General features: G+C 49.5%; 3 protein-coding genes across 4 annotated transcripts; 1 reads left to right on the forward strand and 2 right to left on the reverse strand.

Annotated features, from left to right (window-relative positions):
* Positions 1–23: 23 nt before the first annotated feature.
* Positions 24–1,281, reverse strand: LOC108025467 (lysyl oxidase homolog 2A). The gene is made up of 2 exons (XM_017095971.3): positions 402–1,281; positions 24–341 (listed from the first exon to the last, which is right to left on the reverse strand). The coding sequence occupies exons 1-2, from the start codon at positions 1,249–1,251 to the stop codon at positions 103–105; spliced, it is 1,089 nt and encodes a 362-aa protein (XP_016951460.1). The 5' UTR covers positions 1,252–1,281; the 3' UTR covers positions 24–102.
* A 64-nt stretch (positions 1,282–1,345) lies between these two features.
* Positions 1,346–5,012, reverse strand: LOC108025466 (methylthioribose-1-phosphate isomerase). 2 transcript variants are annotated; one of them, XM_017095969.3, is made up of 6 exons: positions 4,870–5,012; positions 3,572–3,725; positions 2,620–2,855; positions 2,331–2,563; positions 2,104–2,267; positions 1,346–1,904 (listed from the first exon to the last, which is right to left on the reverse strand). In XM_017095969.3, the coding sequence occupies exons 2-6, from the start codon at positions 3,701–3,703 to the stop codon at positions 1,578–1,580; spliced, it is 1,092 nt and encodes a 363-aa protein (XP_016951458.1). In that variant the 5' UTR covers positions 3,704–3,725; positions 4,870–5,012; the 3' UTR covers positions 1,346–1,577. The 2 variants fall into 2 exon arrangements, with proteins under 2 accessions (XP_016951458.1, XP_016951459.1); XM_017095970.3 differs by lacking the exon at positions 4,870–5,012 and adding an exon at positions 3,795–3,949.
* A 124-nt stretch (positions 5,013–5,136) lies between these two features.
* LOC108025164 (isochorismatase domain-containing protein 1) lies at positions 5,137–5,990 on the forward strand. Its single transcript, XM_017095441.3, has 3 exons — positions 5,137–5,328; positions 5,386–5,595; positions 5,659–5,990. Exons 1-3 carry the CDS (start codon positions 5,194–5,196, stop codon positions 5,926–5,928), a joined length of 615 nt encoding a protein of 204 aa, XP_016950930.1. The 5' UTR covers positions 5,137–5,193; the 3' UTR covers positions 5,929–5,990.
* The last annotated feature ends 15,614 nt before the right edge of the window (positions 5,991–21,604 follow it).

Raw genomic sequence — 21,604 nt, forward strand, 5'->3', positions numbered from 1 at the left:
TATTGAAAACGCATTTGTTTCCGAAGTGAAGATATCTTTTAACTTATTTATTTTAAACCTATACACCACACCCACTAAAACTAACTTAAAATACAGAGAAAATCATATCTTAAACCACAATGGCTTGCGGCGACAGTTATAAACCTTGGTCGTTTGGTGCACGCCCGTGTAGTCGAGCAGGCACTCGGCTCCGTTGTTCTCGAAGGAAATCTCGCCCAGCTTGTACTCGGGATTGAGGGCCACCCTTAGGATGTAGCGCCGATTGACGGGCACGCGGGTCACATCCACCCACTGGCAGTCCAGTACGTCCGTGTAGGTGTCTGCACAGCCCACGGAGATGCCTGCAAGGAGGATTTGTTAAAATAATCCCCAAGTGTAGTTCCGAGATGATTTGTGCTTACCCTGAGTAGTGTTGCCGCAGGTGTACTTGGCGCGCACTCCTGGCGTGCAGTCCGTGTCCATCAGGCAGAAGGAGGCCTTGTGCCCCTGGGCCACCTTCCGGTACTTGAGGTCGTAAACATCGAAGGTGGCAAAGACGTTCATGCTGTGGTAGTGCCTGTGGCACTGGTGCCACACCCAGTCCTTGTAGTTGGCGTACGGACTCACGTCCGCCGTGCCCACGTTGGAAGCCTTCACGGAGAAGCGCAACAGGATCCTGGCGGCATTCGGGTTCGTTCTCCTTATCTCATATGCGTCGGCGGACACGCAGTGCTCCTCCATGGCGCAGGTGAGCCTCGTCATGGGCACAGCCTCCAGTCGGGCGGTCCTTTCGATGTCCGCCAGCCCGATCTCCAGATCAGCCGAGTGGCTCACGCAGGCCACCGTGCTGACATTGTGGTTCCTGGCATTGCAGAGGTTGGGATAGTGGGACTCTCGGATGCACTCGGCCAGGCGGCGCTCGGTGCCCCGGCACACGGTGCCCACCATGCCCCACGGATGCTTCCGGCTGTCCCCGTGCTCCGTGCCCTGGCCCGCCTTCGAGGCATAGCCTAGCCCCAGCTGCCGGCACACCACATTCGCCTCCCGCATGCTCCAAGTGGTGCTGCAGATGGTGCCCCACGAGGCGCCAAAGTCAAAGCTCACCTCCACGCGGCCCTCGCGGAGGACCTGAATCCCGGCGAGGGTGGCCTTGTTGGTAGCCAGTCGGACCATCATGTTTCGGTAGTTGTTCTGCACGTTCAGCCCACTGTTGTTGGCCCAGCACTGGCTCAGGCCCGCCAAGAGCAGCACCAGCCAAGTCAGCGATTCCATAGCTCATCCAGCACCTTCTGGCGGAGCATACCCGGCTCCCAAGCAGTTTTAAAGTCAGCGGAAACAATGCCGCAATAGGGCAACAACTGGCGAATGGGGCTACATATGTAGGAGGTATATTGTGCGTTGTGCTTCCCTGCGGATCGACCCACATCTGCTTGACAGGCGGGAGGGTGGCGGAGGGGAACACGTTTGTATACAAAGCTCAGCTGGCAAAGTGCCTATTCCGAGCGCGCGTGAGTGCTCTCGTTTTTAGCGGTCTCTGTTTCTGTTTTTCGGACTATGGGTATGGAGTGCATTCGTAAACAACAATTCCTGCGCGCCCGTTACGACTGCAGCTTGGAGATAGCCTCTTTCAGTTCCGTCGGCTTGAAGACGCCGCGCTCCGTGATGATGCCGGTGATAAGGGCGGCGGGGGTTACATCGAAGGCGGGATTCCAGCAGTTGATGCCCGGCGCAGCGATCCGGTGCTCTCCGACGTGGGTCATCTCGCGGTCGGGGCGCTCCTCGATGATGATATGGTCGCCGCCGGGAATCGCCAGGTCAATGGAGGTCAGCGGGGCGGCCACGTAGAAGGGCACACCATGGTGCTTGGCCACCACGGCGATCTGGTAGGTGCCGATCTTGTTCGCCGTGTCGCCGTTGGAGGCCACCTGGTTGGGAAGACACAACATTAGCATGTGCTTAATGGGATTTTAAAATAGCAATGTTTGCAATTATTAAAACTATTTTAAAATAATCTAAGAATTTTTTATGTCCCACGAGGTTGAGCAATCAGTATTCTACAAACAGGTTCGATTTCTAAAGTCACAATTGTAAAACCTTGTGAGGAGCAGCCAATAATTTACTCACCCGATCTGCTCCCACCACCACGGCAGCCACGTTCTTGGCCCGCAGCAGAGCAGCCACCATGCTGTCCAGAACCAGGGTGGCGGGGAATTTCTCGTGGACCAGTTCGTAGGCCGTGAGGCGTGCTCCCTGGTTGTATGGACGGGTCTCTGTGCAGTAAACGTGCTCTGGAATGGGGCAGTGCCATTAATGCAAATCAGTTGATTAGCATATCTCCATTCAGTGCTCACCCAGCTTTCCCAGCTCGGCCAGCTGCCGGACCACGCCCAGTGCAGTTCCGTATCCGGCGGTGGCCAAGGAGCCCGTGTTGCAGTGGGTGAGCACACGGACGGATCCCGAGGATCCCGCCGGAGCTCCACTTCCCTCTGCAACGCCCTGCAGAATCGCCCTGGCGCCGTGTGCTCCAATGGCCCTGTTGTCGGCGATGTCCTTCTTCAGCATGGCCTCGGTGGCACTCAGGAATCTGTAAGGAAACTGAGTTGAGCTTGGTTTGGTAGGGATTTGAAGGTGTATTATTACCTTTGCTTCATTTCGGCCACGTCAACGGACTCGTCGTTGTAAAGGTCGTTGGCCAGGCTGATCAGCTCGTCGGCGGCGATCTTCATGTTGACTGCCGTGGGCCGGGAGGAGACGAGGTAGTTCAGCTTGCCCTCGATCTCCTGGCGCAGCGACTTCTTGCTGGCAAACTCCTCCGGGTTGAGTTCCACGGCCAGGGAGAGGCAGCCCACGATGGCGATGGCGGGAGCACCACGAACCTGAGGAGAAAAATTAGTATAAGTATCACATTTAATTTGAATATAATCCTAAAACCAGGGAAATACAATTATAAGACCTATTAATATAATTAAGACCTCCTCACCAAATCATCTTGATCGGTTCAGATACTTAAATGTTCCCCAAACACACAGGCACGATGTAAACAGAAAAAATGTAGAAAATGCAGATTGTCATTTTGTTGTCGTGTCAGAAAAGGGGCCTTGGGGGAATAATTTGGCTGCTGTATTCCCATTACTTAGCAACCAGAGAGCAGAGCACGGAGATTAGCTTGGCCTATCTGGGCTTATCAGGTGACGATGCAAAAGGCCGGAGTAAATAGTTTACATTGTATAATTCCGGGGCTCCACGTGACCAGGTGCGTGCTCCCACGTCAAGTGGTATGCCACCAAGGGCCATCATCGCCTTCACCTTGCGGGGGCATTAGCCCAGTAAGAGCCATCGCCGAGTGACGCGCAAGGAGTAGTTTATTTTTGGCAAGCGTTTCCGAATTTTTAATTTCAATTATGTTATTTATAGTCGGGCAAGGGACAGACGACAAGCGACAACCGACAGCCGACAGGCGAGCGATCATGGCGCAGATTAAGAAATGTACCAATAAGAATTTTAATGGCATTTAATGGCACTGCCCGGCACCTGAACGGGGGCTATTAAGGGTGGCATGGGTGGCATGGGTGGGAGAGGTCAGCCCGCTCACCTGCATCTTGTTGATGACCTTCCAGCCATCCTCCACGCCCCGCACCACCAGGTACTTGGACTGGCCGGGCAGCAGCAGCTGGTCCAGGATCTCCAGGCTGCCCCGCGTGTATTTGATCGACTGCAGGCTCATCTTCTGCGGTCTTGTACTGTAACTGGAAGGAGAAGCGTTCATTAATAGGTGATTCATCAAAAAGGCAGGCGGGAGGTGCAGGACAACCCACTCTTTCGGCTGCCAATGGAGCACAGCCCGCGAATCGCTGGCAATTTATCAGTTATTAATCAAAGGCGATCGCTGGGCCTCGAATTCAGTTTCGGTTCCGGAGCTTTCAACGCTTTCTGGCGACGTCTGAGAGGCGAATGCCAATGGATCACTGAGCAACTGAACAGGCAGCTTGGTTTGGGGCGTCGGAAGAGTTTTTTTTACAAACGAGCGCCACGAGCGAAAGCGCCGAGAACGCCGGAAGAGCAGGCGGTGCACGGGAAAAATATAGTTGTTAACATTATAAGAGTTAAATATGAAGTTAAAGGAATTTTTTGAATTTATCAAAATTAATTCTACAGCGAAATAACTAATCAAAATTAATATAATATTGACGTTAATTTTTCAACTGTCTGTTCTAAAGATCAAGTGTTATGTCTGCTTCTGAACCAATAATAATTGGAGGAAAATGATTTAACTTATAAAAATAGAGATCTATAAAAGTTGAAATTGAAACGGAGATCAACTAAAATTCTGGAACTCTAATTCAGTATTGTGGGAAAACAAATTCTTTAGGAATTTGCTTTTTGGAGTTTATGTTTCTCTCCCTCTTTTGGGCAAAGTATTTTCCACAGTGTACTTGGCAGGGGGCGTGGCGGAGGAGGCATCGGCTGCTAGATCGACGATTAATTCAAGTTGACAAGATCGGCTGTCGCAGCTTTTCCTCCGCTGCCTCTGCCGCTGCCTCCCCGGCTGATAAACACTTCGCCTTTATGGGGTCCCCTGATTCGCCTGATGACAAGTGTAAGGCGACTGGGAATTAATCGTGCAGCTTATCTGTCGGCCGGCCGCTGGTTATTGGGCAATTTTGAGGGGCCCTAATTAATGCGCCTGCAATTAGTTGGGCCGCACCGTGACAGCGACTGTGCCGCTGGTCCTGTGCCAACAAACCGCCTCGGCCGATGGAATGCGCTGGGAGGAGTGGATGCAGTGGGGGCAGCTCCATATCGCCCCATGAGGGCGGCAACTGGTGGTTGCCGGGGGCTGAGCGCAGCCACCCCAAGGGACGCCCGAAAACCAAGTGGGACTCTGCTTACGGTGATCGGAAACTCGGGAAACGGGAATCGCTGTTATCGCATCGGCCACGCGCACGTTTTTGCAACTCGATTTATTTATAATTTTTGATTTACGAGTTGCGGCCAGTGTGGCATTCTCTTCTTGGGCCACAAATCCGAAAGCTAACTAGAGCTGTTTTCGAAAGCGAAACTCACCCCCGCACAGCTGTGGGGAACTTCAGCTGCCGCCACCAAGCGGCAGAGGGCGCCAGCCGAGCGCCAAATTCGAACTGAGCAGGCGTTGAGTCTGCCCTTCAAACACTCCATAGTTCCGTAGTTGCGCAGCTTTGACACCCGGAATCAATCATGAGCAGAGTCGGCGGATCGGCGCTCTACCGCCTGGTGCCCTCGAAAACCCTGTTCCTGCTGTGCGATGTCCAGGAGAAGTTCAAGCCGGCCATACCGCTGCTGGGTGCGCTCATCGAAAACACTGCAAAACTGGTGAGGCAGCTAGAATTGACAGGATAATGGGCGTCTTCTAATGGACTCGCATTCCAGCTGGCAGCCGGCAAGGTCTTCCAAGTGCCCCTGGTGGTCACCGAGCAGTATCCCGAGAAGCTGGGCAGCACCGTTTGCGAGTTGGACGTGAAACATGCCTGTGGGAATGTGCCAAAGACCAGGTTTTCCATGCTGGTGGAGCCTGTGCGAAAGAAAATGACTGATATCTTTGGGGGCAAGCCCAGGACAGCGGTGCTCTTTGGCCTGGAGGTGGGTCTTTATGATGGGTTACCTATAAAGTTGGTTCAAAGGACACCTTTACCTCATTTTTAGACCCACGTGTGCGTGGAGCAGACGGCCTTTGACCTGGTGAACGAAGAGATCGATGTCTGGCTGGTGGCCGACTGCTGTGCCTCGCGCCTCAATCAGGATCGGGACTTGGCCTTGGAGCGCCTGCGCCACATAGGCTGCACCATCTCGACTTCCGAGAGTGTGATATTCAATCTCCTGGGGGACAAGGACCACAAATCCTTCAAGGAGATCGCTCCGCTGGTGAAGAAGGTCTCCGCAGACATGCAGCTCTGGCGTCCCTCCAAGAACTAAGGCCAGGCGGCCTCCTTTCATGTCATCCCGACCACTTAAGTAAACTATCCTTGCAGCATATAGTCGTATGCAGAGTGTGTCCAGGGGGGCATTATGAGGATGGGAATTATGAGAGAAGGACCCACCGGTAGGGCCGGCTCCCTGTCCCTGTCCTCGTCAACTCATAAACATCTCGGCCAAGTGGACAGCTGAATGGAGCAGCATTTGGTGCTGCCCCTTTTCGCCTAAGCGGCGCCTTATAAGCACCATCCGAGGCACACATCCATGGCCCATCTCCCACCGCCCATCTCCCATCGATAGAACAGCAGCAGCTCCTGCAGCGCAGCAGTGCTGCCAATTTATGCAATGACTTTGACTTGGAGCCTCTTGGACCTGGAATTGGCTGGCGGGGCAGTTAAATTTTATGATGCAATCGCGACAATCTCCAGCGCCCATCTAGCCATCTTCCATCGGCGCTGCAGGCAGCCAAGGAAGAGATGCAGCCATCCGAGCATCCAGCCAGAGATCCTATCCTTGCCGAGTGATGGTGACAATGTAGGCAGGCGTCTGATTGACTCATAACAGGCCACGCAAACATCGCGATCTTGATCGCCATTTGCATGCCAAGCGGAGGATCGCTTCGGATCGGATCTCCGCCGCCTCCGGCAGCTGGCAATTTATTTGCCCAGCCAGCCCGTGTCCCCATCCCCATCCCCATCTCCAACTCCATCTCCAACTCCATCTCCATCTGCAGCGCTCTAAGCCTCGAAACCTCCAAGCCCCTAAACCACTCCTAAGCACAACTGATGGCGATGGCATCTTGGCACGCGATAAGTCAACAACTTATCTGAATCCGAGGGTTCCCCGGCCACGGATCCCAGATCCATCCAATTAGGCATGCCCCTCAGCTGTTCCTAGGCGGGAAAAGTGAATTGGGCTAACGGCAATGTGCGTAAGCCTTTTCCCGCCCAGCGCAGCCATAAGTTTCTGGCCTTGGAACTGGTTTCCTTGTTTTCAGTGCCAACCTCACACTTGCCAGGCTGGCGTATTAATAAATTCGGTTTTCCTTTTTCAGCCGGATGGGCTGCAAAAAACATGATAAATCTGTGAAAACGCCGGTGTGCAAATGAACACGGCTCCATTTCCACTTCCACTTGCAGCCCCCATCTCGAGACTCCAATGATCAGCGATCTGTGATCCTCGGCAGCAGCTGTAGATCTTCTGCTGCCGTGGAGAATCGATGAAAGATTGGGAATTTATGTGCTGGCAGCCCGGCAAGTGGCAACCGCGGACACGGCCATAGATCAAATCGGGCAACCAAGAAACCAAGAGACCAGGAGACTTAAATGGAAGTTTCGCTGGCCGGGCCATAAACAAGCAGGAATTAGGCGAAAACCCAATCCCTAAAATTAAGAAATTTATCAGGCAAACGCCGGGTCAGCCACCAGAGTCCCGGTCCGAGCACAAGTCCAGTCCACCGCCTCCTCCGTCACAAGTTAATCCCAGAGGAGGCATTTATCCGCCATTTGAATAGAGCAGAGGTTGACCGCTGCCGGGAACCTGAGCCTGCAAATTCCTGCAGATCCGTTGACAAATGTGAGAATCCCAGGCGGCGCCTTCAAAGCGCCGCTCGAGTGCGCTTCGCCCGGCGCAGCTCGTTCACTCAGATTGCATAATTTATGGAGCCGCCTGCCCAAATTAGCCAAAATCTGCTGCTCCCCCATTAATGAGACATCTAATGAAGGATCGCTTGCAGTTCCCACACTCTGTGCCTCTCATTTCCCAGGCCAAACAATTAGTGCAATCATTTCTTTATGCTAATTATTCGTTTGTTCTTCGAAATACCGCTCTTTCCGAAGGGGGCGTGGCGCCCGGCGGTCATAGGGAAAATTCTGCCTCGGTTTCCGCCTTCCCGTTCGGGTTTCCAGCCCGCGTTTGAGGCCCCACGTCACCTGTTAACCCACAAAATGCATGTGGCCAGTGACCAGCAATTAGCCGCGCGAGATGTGTATCTCGGGTGGCTAAGTGGCTGCGAGTACGTCCAATTAGCATATGGCCCACAATGTATCTGCATCGGTTTCAGTTCGGGGTTCGGTCTTCCGCTCTGGGGGTGTGGCTCTGGGTGTGAGATGCCCTGGGCACACGTATTAATTAGGCCCGGCTATGATTGCAGGTCTCGAGCAGCGGCGATAATCGCCCGCTAACAAGAAGCCGGCCATCGGGCACCGGGAATTGGGAATCAGAACTGAAATTGGGAATCGGAATTGGGAAATGCGTGTGGATGAACTCGTTGCCCCAATCAAAACAGAGCTGCGGATGGGTTGAGGTAAATCTGGAGCTCGTGATATTTCACTTATCTCGTCTGACTGTAATTCGAGGGTCTTCTCAACCAATTCGTACGGTCTTCGCTCGGGCGACCCCGTAAACATGGAATTATCTTTTTGTAAAGAAGAATTTCCGGATTTCATGGTTATTGTGCTGAACCATAAGGGGGAACCTTAGGTGATCAAGGAAAATTTTAGTGTCAATCGATTGGTGCTTCAGTATAATGGAAGTTACCTAACACTGGAAGAGGGGAGTATTTCCATTACCATCTTTATATTTCAACCCATTTCTTTCTCCCAGTGGCTCCCCCTGCTCAATTGAACCGGCCAGGCGAGGCAGGGACAATGGGTCACTGGCTGGCCAGTCCGGAGTGCACCGTACAGGTCGGCCTCCTGTCACCGATAAAGATCGCCGCTGTTTATTTGCCGCTTGTCCGATCGCTCAAACTAGATCAGGCGGCGATATGAATGCTGTTTACACCGTGTCTCCGAATGTTTTCTCTCAATCCCAGTGCTATCTTCACTTTTATCAAACAATGCCGCAGCGGCACAATGGCGCGACATTTGAAAAGCAGTGAAAGGTGGCCGGTGGCCAGTGGCCAGTGTTTTTTGGTTTCTGGCCGCTCCACTTGGTCGGCGGGTCGGCCTGGAAGAAGAACACAGTCATAGTGGCAGTCATATATGTAACTAATTTGCTTAAAAGCGGGCACAATTGGAGGCCACTCGCGGAGCAGTTGTTTGGCCCACAAAAGTCGCCGAAAAAGATTTACACAAATTTATGCCGGACACTCGGACGGCAGGCCCACTGGGGTATTTTATTTATATATGGGCAATTGGCCAACAAAGGCGGCCGAGTCCAACACATTTGCGTGCTTTATGGTCGAGAAGCCGTGAGCCCCTTCTCCACCTCCCAGTCCCGCCGTCAAAGTGACTTGACTCGCATTTGACTTGCAGTTTATGCAGTTGCAGTCGCCAAATTTGGGCAGTTTCACTTGTTCGGGGATCTTCTTCTGCGCCCGGGGGTGGGGGACAATTAGATATGCGCCATGTGCACTTACTTTCTAACCAAATTAGCATACGCCGTTCGGAATTCCATCCTCTGATTGCAAAAGAAAGTGACAAGGGGATGGACTAGGACACCCGAAAACTCATAAGGAGCTGCGGTTTTCATTAGCCAAGGAAAGCAAACGATTGATTGTCCAAATCGACTGGCTTTCCCTGACCCAGCCCCATAGCCGAAAGAAAAGAGCCCGAATAATCCACTTGACTCAAACCCAAATGTCAAAAGGCTGCGCCCGCGGTTCACTTCCCAGTGGGGTCAAATCCATTGTGTCACGACTGCCCATAAACACCTAGTAAAAATTGAAATGGCCGGCCAACGACGGCTGTTATTAAATCGATGTAATTTGTGCAGTGCCTACAAAGAAGCCGCCGAGGCCTCTTGGATTGGCAGCCATGGAAAGTGAAGTTTGGCCTGGCAGATTCACTTTCTGGCCGGGAAGACAAAGGCCAGAACCCAGGGAAATGGGCTAATGATGATGGCCAAAGGGCCGAGCTCTAATTGGACTTATTAGAGGCTGCTCCAATTCATTGCCCGAGACTCCCACCAGCAAAGTACTCTGTCAAATGCATTCAATTAAGGTTAATTTATAGCCACTTCCCATCCGTAATTACCGGCGCAAAACGAAAATGTGTCAGTACGTTGGCAAAACTCTGCGGTTATGATTTGTGAAGATCTCCATTCGGAGCTGCGAGCTCCCAACTCCACTCCATTGTCCAATTCGGCTGGCCGTGATTAATGAAGTGTGTGGCGGCCTGCCGCTGGAAATTGGCACAGTCTGCGGATTGCGGACTGCGGACTGGTGGTCAGTGAGCGATGTAGGTGATGTTCCCGAGATCATCTCAGATGTCCAGTTAGCCGGTTTCCTATGGCCCGGCGCTGGCTTGTTGGCCTGTCAGGCGGCAGCGCAAAACTGACAGCCAACATTGACATCCGACGACGACAACGGAATGGGTAAATACTAAATAACAAGGGGCTACAGGCCAGGATTCCTGCTCTCGCTGGGTCCAAGGCAACGGTAGCCCATGTCGGACATTCAAATAATGGAATGACGTTGTACCTGTACCTGACCCATATCAGTTTTCCTGGTGCCCGAGGGGTTTTTCTTTTTCCCGCGGCGCGGGAAGAGTTCAGCAGGTCGCGGACGGAGAATTTTGGCATATGAAAAGGGAAAATCCCATTTGAATGGGAACCGGGCAACCGAGCGGTTGGTCGGTTGATCGGTTGATCAGTTGATCAGTTGGGCAACTGAGCGATTGAGCAAATGAACGGCCTGCCTCTCGGCGAACCAAGCCAAAACGGCAAATGAATCGTGTTGACAGTGAAGTGAAATGTAGGAGGTTTTATGCTGATTTCCACAAACTGCAACAGCTGCTTGCAGGCCGCAATTTGCGAGGAAAAATCAAAAGTGAAGGCGTTGCGGGAGATCTTCTTCTGCGGCCAAGGCTTTCATTAAGTTTCCAGGCGAATTGCCAGCGATCAGCCGCAGAACCCGAACGGAAAACGAATACCGATTTGGCGGCTTTTGGAGCAAACACAAAGCACTCGAACAGTCGCACTCGAACAGCACTTTCCACTCGAACGGCGCAGCGCATTTCCTTTTGTCTTTGCGATCGGGCAAACGGGTTTCCCTCCACGGGCTCAGCTCCGCTTTTTGGCTCAAACTTCGGCTGCTGCCGGGGTGTTGCTCTTTATTTTAATTCGCCGGCAAAACTATCCGGCCAAAGTGCTAATGAGACATAATGACATAACAGCCGCCAAGGCCAGGACTAATTTATTATTCCCCCGACACCCGCGAGGTCCCTTCGGACCATCTCCACGCCCATGCGCTGGTGCCACTGCAGTTGGCCGGGGCAATATTTCCTAATATTCGCAATCATTTAACTTAATGTGCGAACATTAATTTTCCTAGCCGAGGACGGGGATGCGAATGCGACTGCGAATGGAAGGCGATCCTGCTGCGGCCGCCGCTGCTCCCGCTGCTGGCCAAGCAATCTGCAATCTCCGGCTGGATCTTACCGCATCCATCGCTGGGCAAATAACCGAACACGATATTCACTAATGAGACTGGGTAACGCAATGTGGGCGTGTCGCCGCCGGCCTTCGTGAGCCAGCAACAGCAACAGCGAACAACAAACAATTCAATTTTCAATGCCCGCGGCCGCCCAAAAACAAAACATTAAAGCTGGGGAGGGCAGCGGCGGCGGAATAAAACATTTGCAATTTATAGCTTAATGCATGCAACGTGCGTCAGATTGCACCGCCAGATTGGGAGCTCAATAGGGAAGAGGAGCTGCCAGTGGGAGTGCGACTGGGATTCGGATGCAGAGCGGGAGTGGGAGTGCCATCTTGGACTTGGGCACTCGGGGCTGGGGCCCACGGCCGATCTGCCGTATTAAGTTTCACTCTGCGGTAGCAATTTGTCACTCACAAATAAAGCATTCCCCATGCTCCATTCCCATTCCTGGCCAGGTTCTCCGGAGACTGTGAGAACTCCAGGCGAAGAGGCATCATTAAGTGCGCCGGCCCAGACACTTTTCAATGCCACTTGTGTTGACTTTTCAACCCAAAAGCGAAACGAAAACGAAACCAACGAGCCGCGCTGAGCTGGCCCCGTGAAAATGAAAACGATTCCAGCAAAAGAGAAAATGCGGCAAGTGTGTGGGCCACTCGGTACCCAAGTGTCCAAGTATTCGAGTATCTGACTACCCGAGTGTGATGGCTGTCACTCACTTGGCCAGCGGACACCACTGGCGGCGCAAGGGCACCGCAACGGTGGTGCAGTTGGCGCTCAGGGCCGAGTCACTGGGTCAACTGGGTGAAGGCAAAGCAAAGAAAGACAACCAAATTTTACCAGTATCTAGAGAACGCAGACACAACCTGGTTTAAAATAGTTGGAAAATGAAATCTATTTTTATTGAAATAAGTTTTCGGTTTCCTATTTAAGGTTTCGAAGAGTCCTGATCCTCCAGGAAAAGGGACACTCCTTTATATATACACTTCGATTTTAGCACATTTTAATGCCTATGTAAGCCCACACTTTAACCAAATCTAGATTTCTTGGCCTGGCCACAATTTGTTTTGCGCTGGCGAGCAAACATTAAGACGTGCCTTGACTAAAGCGCGCAGCCGAAACAAAAGACTTAGGGCACAAACTTGGCCGGAACGCACTTGATGCGTTTTGCGAGTTATTGTTACTCTATTGTTGGTTCTCGCTTTTCGCCCATTTCTTTCGGCCACTTCAAAGCCGCCGCCGAGCAGGTTGGCAGAGCACAATGCGTCTTAGCCCACTTTGAGCAGCGAAAAATCAACATCGAATTATGGCAACAACGAAATCGCAGTTGGCCGTACAGGCTGACAAGTGGTACAAGTACAGCGAACATCCATCGCACCTGCCCCCTGACTTCTACTCATATTTCCACTTCTCCGATGGAGAATTCTGGGCTGTCGAACATTCTAAGCGCACGCGGTGAAAGTCTGGCAGCGCTCGAATCGCCGGGGCTCAATGACAAGAAATTCTGGTCTTCATAATGAGGCTTATAAATGTTTTTATGGTGGCAGCTGAGCTGAACCCCGTCCGGCTAACTACAATTTGGCATGTGCACCACTTATTAGAGTCAGGCGAAGAGGCTCGTGCACTTGTGGCAAATTGCATTTTTAATTGCTCTGTTTTAAATTTCATATTTCACCCGATCGATCTCCTCGGCCATTATGCAGCTGTATTTTCAGTTCGGTTGTTTTCTAATTCTTCCAGATGAAAAAATGCGAAATCGATTGCTGGCTGATGTGCGGAAAATGCGCGGATCATTAATCTGTCAAATTGAAAACTGCAAAACGCTTCCTCGCCGTAATCGAGTGAGTGATCTTCTGGCAGCTCGGCGATCGTGGCCGCAATTTGTGTCAACTCTTGGGGAGACTGGCCAGATCTCTACTCAATCCAATCGATCCGTGATCCGCGGATGACAAGTTGCCGGCGAGCGTCGTTTTCCCAGGAGTACTGTTAAGGGGCAGAGTGCGACCGCCTCTTCCGTCTAATCAAGCTGATTGCCTCCAGATGCCAAGCAAATACTGCCATATGCATATGGGCATTACGTCCATGCGATTGCCGAGTGCCGAGTGCCAATTGCTTCCTGGGTTATGACTTCTGCGGCTAATGCCAAGAATTAGTTGTGGAAAAATTAACACCACGCGGGAACGGCATTGACCACGAGGCTGATTGTTCTCCGTTCTGTTCTCCGCGGCCTGCGACCGGATCGGGAGAGCTGAAAACAATTTACGGGAACCGGCCTTCTGCCTTCTGCATTCTGCGTTCTGGACTCTGGCATTGGCCAGCTGTTTGGCCAGTGCATTGACTGCCTGCAAATTGCACTCGAGCTTGCTGCACAAATTGATTTGAATGAAAGCGGAGGGAACACTGCGTTTTCCATTTACCATCTAGCATCTAGCATCTAGCTTCTACCATCCAGCATTTCCATTTACTGTTAGCTCATCTCTGATTGATTTCTGCTGCCGCCGCTGCTTCTTGTGTCACCTTTGACACATTTGGCAACGGGTTGGGCCGGATTGGACGGAACTCATCATTCGGTTGCTGGCAAATTGAGTACGGTCAGGTGGTCTCGGGGGCAGCGGTAGGGGAACTCACAGATCGATTTGTAACTGCAGACTTTGAAGTATTGCCATAAGGAATTCATTCTCCAGCGGGTTAATGTACAAGAAGTCATTGAAACTCCTTCTAATAGTGCTTGTAAAGTTCGCTGGTTAATTAGCATGCAAATGGACGCCTCCCCCTAATTAAAAACGTGGCGTTTATACAAGCACTCATAAGGTAATCACAGAAGGTCTATATTTAAATGCTTTCAGCATGGTCACAAACTAATTTAAGCATTAAATCTGGAAATCTTTTGGGAGCCACCTTGATTATGCAAATGCTATAAACGGACCGTGAATTAAAAGAAACCTGAATGCTGATTATGGGAACTCGGCTGTTCGCTGTTGCATTCTGGATTGCCGAGGAGAGTGGAATAGAGATTTGCAGCCGGAGCTTGGCTGACACTCTGTCCTTCTGGGCGAGCCAGCCGCGTCGCGGATTTCCAGCTGCCGTTGCCCATTTTCTATTTTCCATTTTCCACTCGCCATGCCAGCCCGTCCACAGCGTCCACAAACATCCACTAATCTCGACAATCGTCCGAAATCGACATGTAAGGCCCTTAAAATGCATGTACTCCTCGCCGGGTTGGGCCGCACCAAAAGCAGTGGGCGTGGCAGCCCGGCAGCCTGTTAAGCAGACCACCTAAAGCCAAAAGGCAAAGACCGGGACAGAACCGCACTTCAGTTGGCTGAACACAGGGGTTTCGTTTTCGGCAATTATCAAGATGATGTTTGCCAGTGGTTGTTGTTTGCGACATTCGTTAGATGCTTCAGTTGCGGCCAAAAGTCGTAGGATTCGGTTCGGCTGGGAATCGGGAGTCGGGAATCGAAAGGCTTGGCCTGGACTGGTCGGGACTGATCCCCCTGAGAGGGAAACTAGAACTTGGGCGTGGGTGTGGACAGGCAGACGGACAGCGCTGGGATCGCAGTCCCTATTCCGCTGCTCCTGCTCCTATTCCTATCCCTATTCCTATCCCTATCCCAATCCCTGGCCCTATATCGGCTGGTCATTAGTGCGCAATCGTTAGACTTTTAAATGCCCACCACGTTCGGCTGGCAGTTCTGCGACGCTCCGCTTCTGCTCTGTTTTGTTACGAATATCGTACCAATTAAGTGGGGGAAACACACGCCGAAAAGGTAAGCGAAACAGAGTGTCGAGCATCTGTACACAGCTTTAATCACGTTTCAAACGATGATGCCCACTGAAAGGGGTATGATGGCATTGGATTGGTTTGGTAACAGCATTGTATTTGGAGGAACTTTTCATTATATACATAGTATACCGGAAACATAGTAGCCTGGGTTAGGCTAAGAACTTAGAAAATATTACAAAGATCTTAGTTTAAACATGGCCAAAAACTTTAAGAGAGCAATCAATATGTGAATCCAACAGATGTATCTTTTGGATCGCTTTTCTTATAGGGTACCGCTCAGTCCACTATCGCCTACCTTCTATCTATTCATTTGCCCAGCCAGATATATCATCTCGGCAGCTGCGTTCTGCGAGCGTGTGTAGGATGCAGTGGATCCTCTCGCATGTACAACCAATTAGCCGACTGGCGCAGAATGAGATCGAGAGCGGGGCGGAGAAAGCAGCAGAAGCCAGCTGAGGATTCATAAATCAACACGAAATTATAAAACAATCGGAATGCCGCTTGCCAATAAACGTTAATTGCGACTACAGGACAATGTGATGTGATGGCCGTGGCGGTGGACATCGATATGGATATTGGATATGCGACACCGACACCGGATTGGCTGTGGCTGCGGCTGCGGATGAGGATGAGGATGCGGAGTAGGCAGCAAGAGCAGCCAGATCAGCAGATGCAAATGCAAATTGCCGAGGAGCGTTGAGCGTGTTGTGCCAATTTGCTAGGCCTGCCAACGTCTGTCAACGTCTGAGGGCCCTTCTTGGCCAAGATTGGCCAGAAGCCTCTCGGTTTCTCGGTTCCATGGCTCCTGCCTCTTGGCTCCTGGTCCTTGTCGGCCATTGGCAATTACATGCAGCTCACGTCCTGTCAAAGTTGAAAGATGACAAATCAACTTGACAGCCGCGCCAATTTGCATGGCCACATGGCCAGCGACTAAGATGATGCTGATGATGACTGCACGCGGAGAAAATGGACGTGGTATGAAGATCAAAATAATAGTTTTATGGAGAATAAAACTTTGGAAAGTATGCAGGCACTGGTGATTTACAGGCTTGGGATCTGCATGAATCCTTAGAGAAATGAGTTAGGGGTTCAGAATTTGCAAGTACCGAGCATAGATAGCTGCGAATTTTAATGTGCATTAAAAATGTAGTTAATTTTTTGAGTGTGCTTAGACCGTGTGGGGTTCCGAAGATCGCGGGCTTGGAGATCAGGAGATCCAGCTTTCGCCACCAGCCTTGACGCCCGGCATTGTGTAATAATTGGCAGTTCGTGGAAAGCTCGATTTTGAAGCCGATTAATTGGATCGCTTCTCGAAGTTGCAGTTGCATTTGAAGTTTGAAGTGAGTGCCCATTTGGCATCTACTCGCCTGATGGAATGTTCGCTGGCAGCAGGGGCATTGGCCACGATTGGCAGAACCCAGAACCCAGAACCGAGAACGCAGAACTCGGAACCCCGAACCATTGGCAGGTGGAATTAGCATATTAATTTACGGCAGCGGCAATTGCACTCATTTTCATAGCCAATTCTTTCTCTGCGGTAATTGCGATTGGCGAACGTCCATTAGAGTAGAATTTTATTGCCCATCGCATAAAAGCGAATTGAAATGGGCTGGAGAGGCCCAGAGGGCTGCCAGGAGCGTTTGTTTTCCCGGCGACAGCTTCCGTCAATTTAATGGCTCCTTGCAGGAGGCGGCTGGCCAGCCCAGCAGGGGATTCACCTCCGACTGGGCCGGCGATTTGGCATCCAGTTCGGCTTTTGGTCGCGGGCCCGCAAAAAAGGAGCAAGGAACACGCTGGTAATGAAGACAACTGGGAGCCAATCTTGGGCAATATTTCAATGGGCCCAGGAACGACCGTCCACGCAAATTAGATACTCTGCAGTTTTGTAGATCACCGCCACTGACGGCGGGGAATTCAGGGCGCACTTGTTCTCTGGCCATAAGTTATGTTAAAGCTAAAAGCTAAGGCCTTTTACCACTCTGATCTTCTGTCGACCGTCGTCGTGTGGGCCTTTTTTGCTGGCCTGTTTGTTCACACGACTTTCATGTTAGCAAGTCGTTCTGCTAACAGTAAAAATCAATAAGTACCAGGCGGCTTATTATGAGCCTTGCTCACAGTGAGCTAAATAACTTGCCTCACAGAACATGCGGCAATCATCGTTGTGCGCCTACCGCCTCCCATCCCCCGCGCAAACAAGCCATTAGGCATTAATTTTAGCCTTATGCACTGGACTACACCATACACCATACAGCACACACCACACAGAATGCACCAGGGACCTCTGGATATGTCGCACTGCAACCGCAGAGCACGACAATGGGCAAAAAATAAATTAATGACATAACTTGGACGTAACACACGACTCGATTCGGGCTGGGAATCAAGCTTATGAGTGGCCGTGATGGGGGAGTAGACATGAGGAGCGGGCTCTGGATAAACTGCACTAATTTCGCGGTGTATAATAGGAGTAACATGCTCGTGCCCGCTCATATTTGACCGACCTTTGACCCCCGGCTGGGACCTTTCACATCGCCAGGAAGCCGGCTGGGAGATTGGAACATTGGCTTATGTAAGCAACCTTTTCGGGGTTAAATGCCCATTACAAACAATTTTGTAATGCCCAGTTAGGCAGCAGAACTGAAATTTGTTTTCAAATTATTTAAGTCGAGCATGGACGAGCGGATGCTGGACTGGTGGACCCTGCCGGACTGCTATTGCAATTTACGTAAATTAAAGCAACATAATGCAGGACGTGTGGGTCACCGAGAGGCCTGAACTGATTCCGAAAATTGCTCGGGCTGAGAGAAGAGCTGCCTGACAAACTGGACTGCATCCATGGGAAGAAGCCTCTGCTGGCTTTCAGTTTTTCGTGCAGTCGTGGGCGGGCTTTGGTGGAGTCAGATCCACAAAATAAGATCTCCAAAGAGTGGATAATTATGCACACAAATGACAAGAACTTGACAACCTGTTGTGATCGACCACTGACAGGCGGAGAAAACGCGCTTCTGTATTTGAAATGCGCCATGGACAATGGAAAAGTGAGAGGGATTGGGAATGCCGATGATAAGCCCTGGACACAAAGAAACAAGAAAGTCGGGCCGAAGAAAGCCCATGGATCTCCCTTCCGATCGCCGATCTCCAATCTTCTGCCGAGGGGTGATGCATATTCAATCGACCCTGCTTTTCTGCTTAACCCTCACGTGTCTGCGGTACTTGTCTTTGGGAACCGAAAACATGACACATGAATATACAAATGGACGTTCACTTCTGGCCCGCGAAATGAGCTCTTAATTAAGCATCCGTGTCAGTTGTTTCTCGGCGCTTTTTCGTGGCAGCGGGAGCCTGGCCACGGCATCCTTGAGCTGGTCAAACAAAACAAAAAGGGGAAAATACCAAAGCGACATGCAAGTTTGTGGCCAAAGTCTTTCGTTTTTGGCCATGACTTTGGCTTGACTTTGAGTTTGGCCAAGTGCAAGTGGGTCACACAGCTCTTAAAGCTCCGGAGCCAGAGCTACAGCTATATGGTTATGTGGCTGTTCGATTTTCTTGTAAAACTGGCGCCTGACATCGCCGGCAGTGGCCATGCATAAATAAATATCATACGTGCATCGGACCCGGGCTCTGGCACAGGCACATCTGGTTATGAGGGAACGAAAAACGCAAATAGAAACAGAAATAAATAAAATAAATTTCGCCTGCAGCTTGTTTGTTTGCCGGTGTGTTTGCGGGTTTGTTTGCCTTGCTCTGCCAGCCGAGCAATTTACAATTCGCACACATGCTGTGCTTGTTGCTGCCGCAATTGCTGTTGCTTTGCTGTAACTCTGATGCTGCCTCGCTGTTGCCTTCGCATTCTGCTATTGCTATTGCAGTTGTTTGGCAACGAAACCGAAAATAAATGCACGTTAAGAGGAGAAGTCCTGTCATCGGTCAACTGGCCGCAGTTGTTTGATATGCCAGCCAGCAGCAGCAAATTCAGCAATAGCCAAGGCAATAGGAAAGCAACAGTTGCCCCTCGAACACGAATTTCAATTGGCATACTCTCTCCCAAAGAGCTCTCCTCAAATGCCACAAATGAAATACCCCAGCATTGTCTACATTCTTTAAAATGAAAAACACAAAATTGTACAGCATGGGTAAGCTCCTAATAATCTAGAAAAATTGTCAACCAACATTTTTTCTTAATTTTCTCCATATTTCAAAACCGTACTTCCCAAATTCATAACTTGGGAAATCAGGCCCCGATTTTAAAGTGGGATACCTCTATGAGTTTGTAATTTAATTCTCTAATGATCTGCATTCAATCATTTTATATCTGTGAGGGTCGAAATTTTAACCCATTTTCATGTCCGATTTTTCCGTATTTCTAATGGGTTTCAGAACGGGACCCCAAAACCGTATTTCCCAAATTCATAACTTGGGTAATCAGGCCCCGATTTTAAAGTGGGATACCTCTATGAGTTTGTAATTTAATTCTTCAATGATCTGCATTCAAATATTTTGTATCTGCGATGGTCAAAATTTTAACCCATTTTCATGTCACATTTTTCCGTATTTCTCATGGGTCTCAGTATACTACCCCAAAACCGTACTTCCCAAATTCATAACTTGGGTAATCACGCCCCGATTTTAAAGTGGGATACCTCTATGAGTTTTTAATTTAATTCTCTAATGATCTGCATTCAAATATTTTGTATCTGCGATGGTCAAAATTTTAACCCATATCAATGTCACATTTTTCCGTATTTCTCATGGGTCTCAGAACGGGACCCCAAAACCGTACTTCCCAAATTCATAACTTGGGTAATCAGGCCCCGATTTTAAAGTGGGATACCTCTATGAGTTTGTAATTTAATTCTTCAATGATCTGCATTCAAATATTTTGTATCTGCGATGGTCAAAATTTTAACCCATTTTCATGTCACATTTTTCCGTATTTCTCATGGGTCTCAGTATACTACCCCAAAACCGTACTTCCCAAATTCATAACTTGGGTAATCACGCCCCGATTTTAAAGTGGGATACCTCTATGAGTTTGTAATTTAATTCTCTAATGATCTGCATCCTAATATTTTATATCTGCGATGGTCGAAATTTTAACCCATTTTCATATCAGATTTTTCCGTATTTCTAATGGGTTTTATTTAAACCCATTTTCTTGGCTAAATGGATCTCAGTATAGAGTCGCAAACCTTTATGAGTTTCTGAATAACTTTTCTTAAAGTTCACATTCTAATAAAGTAGAGTCAAATCTCAAATATATTTTAATTAGGTTGCACTCAAAAGCCTTTTAGGGAGTCAAATAAAAAGTCGTATAAAATGAACATTAAAAGAGAATATCCATAAAAACTAATTTAATTTTGTAGAAGCTCGTAAATTTGAAGTGGGGATTACAAAAAATCATAAAAATAAATTGTAATCTCTTTCCATCAGTTAAGTTTTTTATTTCAAAAACAAAATTCTTTTCTGTTTACAAGATTAATTTATATTTTATATTATTTATACCGTACTTTATCAAAACAAGAATGAATGGATGCTATACGTCGGAGAGATTCTTTAAGACTACAAAGTTTATATACCTTTTCAAAATCCACCATCCAGAAGAGTATTTTCGATCAACTGCGATCTGGAGGAGTTTCCCACCTCGTTTTTACTTTCATAGCACACCGCGAGCGGAGGAGTTGAGCTTTACCCGTTTTATGGCTGCAATTTCACGGGTTTGCCGAAAATCATCAGCCATCATTAAGGTCAGTTCGTGGCTAAGATTTGCGTAAGTTCGGCAAGTGAAAAGATGCGATGAGAAGCGATGTGTGACAATTTCTGGCAATGATCGCTGACCCCGCAGATTTCGCTAATTTGAAAACGAAAGCCGGCGAATGGGGGAACTGAATGCTGAATACCTGACAACTACTTTTCGGAAGCCCTTCTTTCAGTGCTGTTTTCTTTTAAGCTGGGACCTTTTACTTTTCGGTTACAAACGCAAATTGGCGAGGGTCGCAAATACGAGCCACAAGACGCTGTCACATTCTTGTGAATTTCTCTTTTGGCTTTACGACGTTCTAAATGTTTCTTCCAGAATATTTCGTTTAATGAGCGCGTAGAACTGCGTGTTGATAGTAAAAATCCAGCAACTCGAAGTGAACAACCAGTTTCAAGGTTGTTTGAGCGTCGCGTTGGTGTGACACTTTCCATTTTATGGACGGGTGTTAATAGCGAAAGCAGTTACCACTCTATTCTCAAATTTCGGGTTCTTTGTTTTGGGACACCCACCTGTGGATGATCGCCAGCTACCGGATGATCCTTTCACTTTTCCCCACCACTCGCTGTTGGAGATTCGATCAAAGCCGAAAAATAATAAAGATTAATCAAGCAGCAGCAGTGAAACAAAGACGACTCTGCCTTTGTTGCGGTGTTTGATTTCGTTTATCATGTTAATTCTAGTCCCAAAGAAGCGTCTGTCTTATCCGCCACTTTATCGAGAGACAGCTACCTGAATGGAGTCACGGATCCCCACA

The sequence above is a fragment of the Drosophila biarmipes genome, chromosome 3R, assembly GCF_025231255.1.
Source record: "Drosophila biarmipes strain raj3 chromosome 3R, RU_DBia_V1.1, whole genome shotgun sequence".
Classification (NCBI taxonomy): domain Eukaryota; kingdom Metazoa; phylum Arthropoda; class Insecta; order Diptera; family Drosophilidae; genus Drosophila; species Drosophila biarmipes.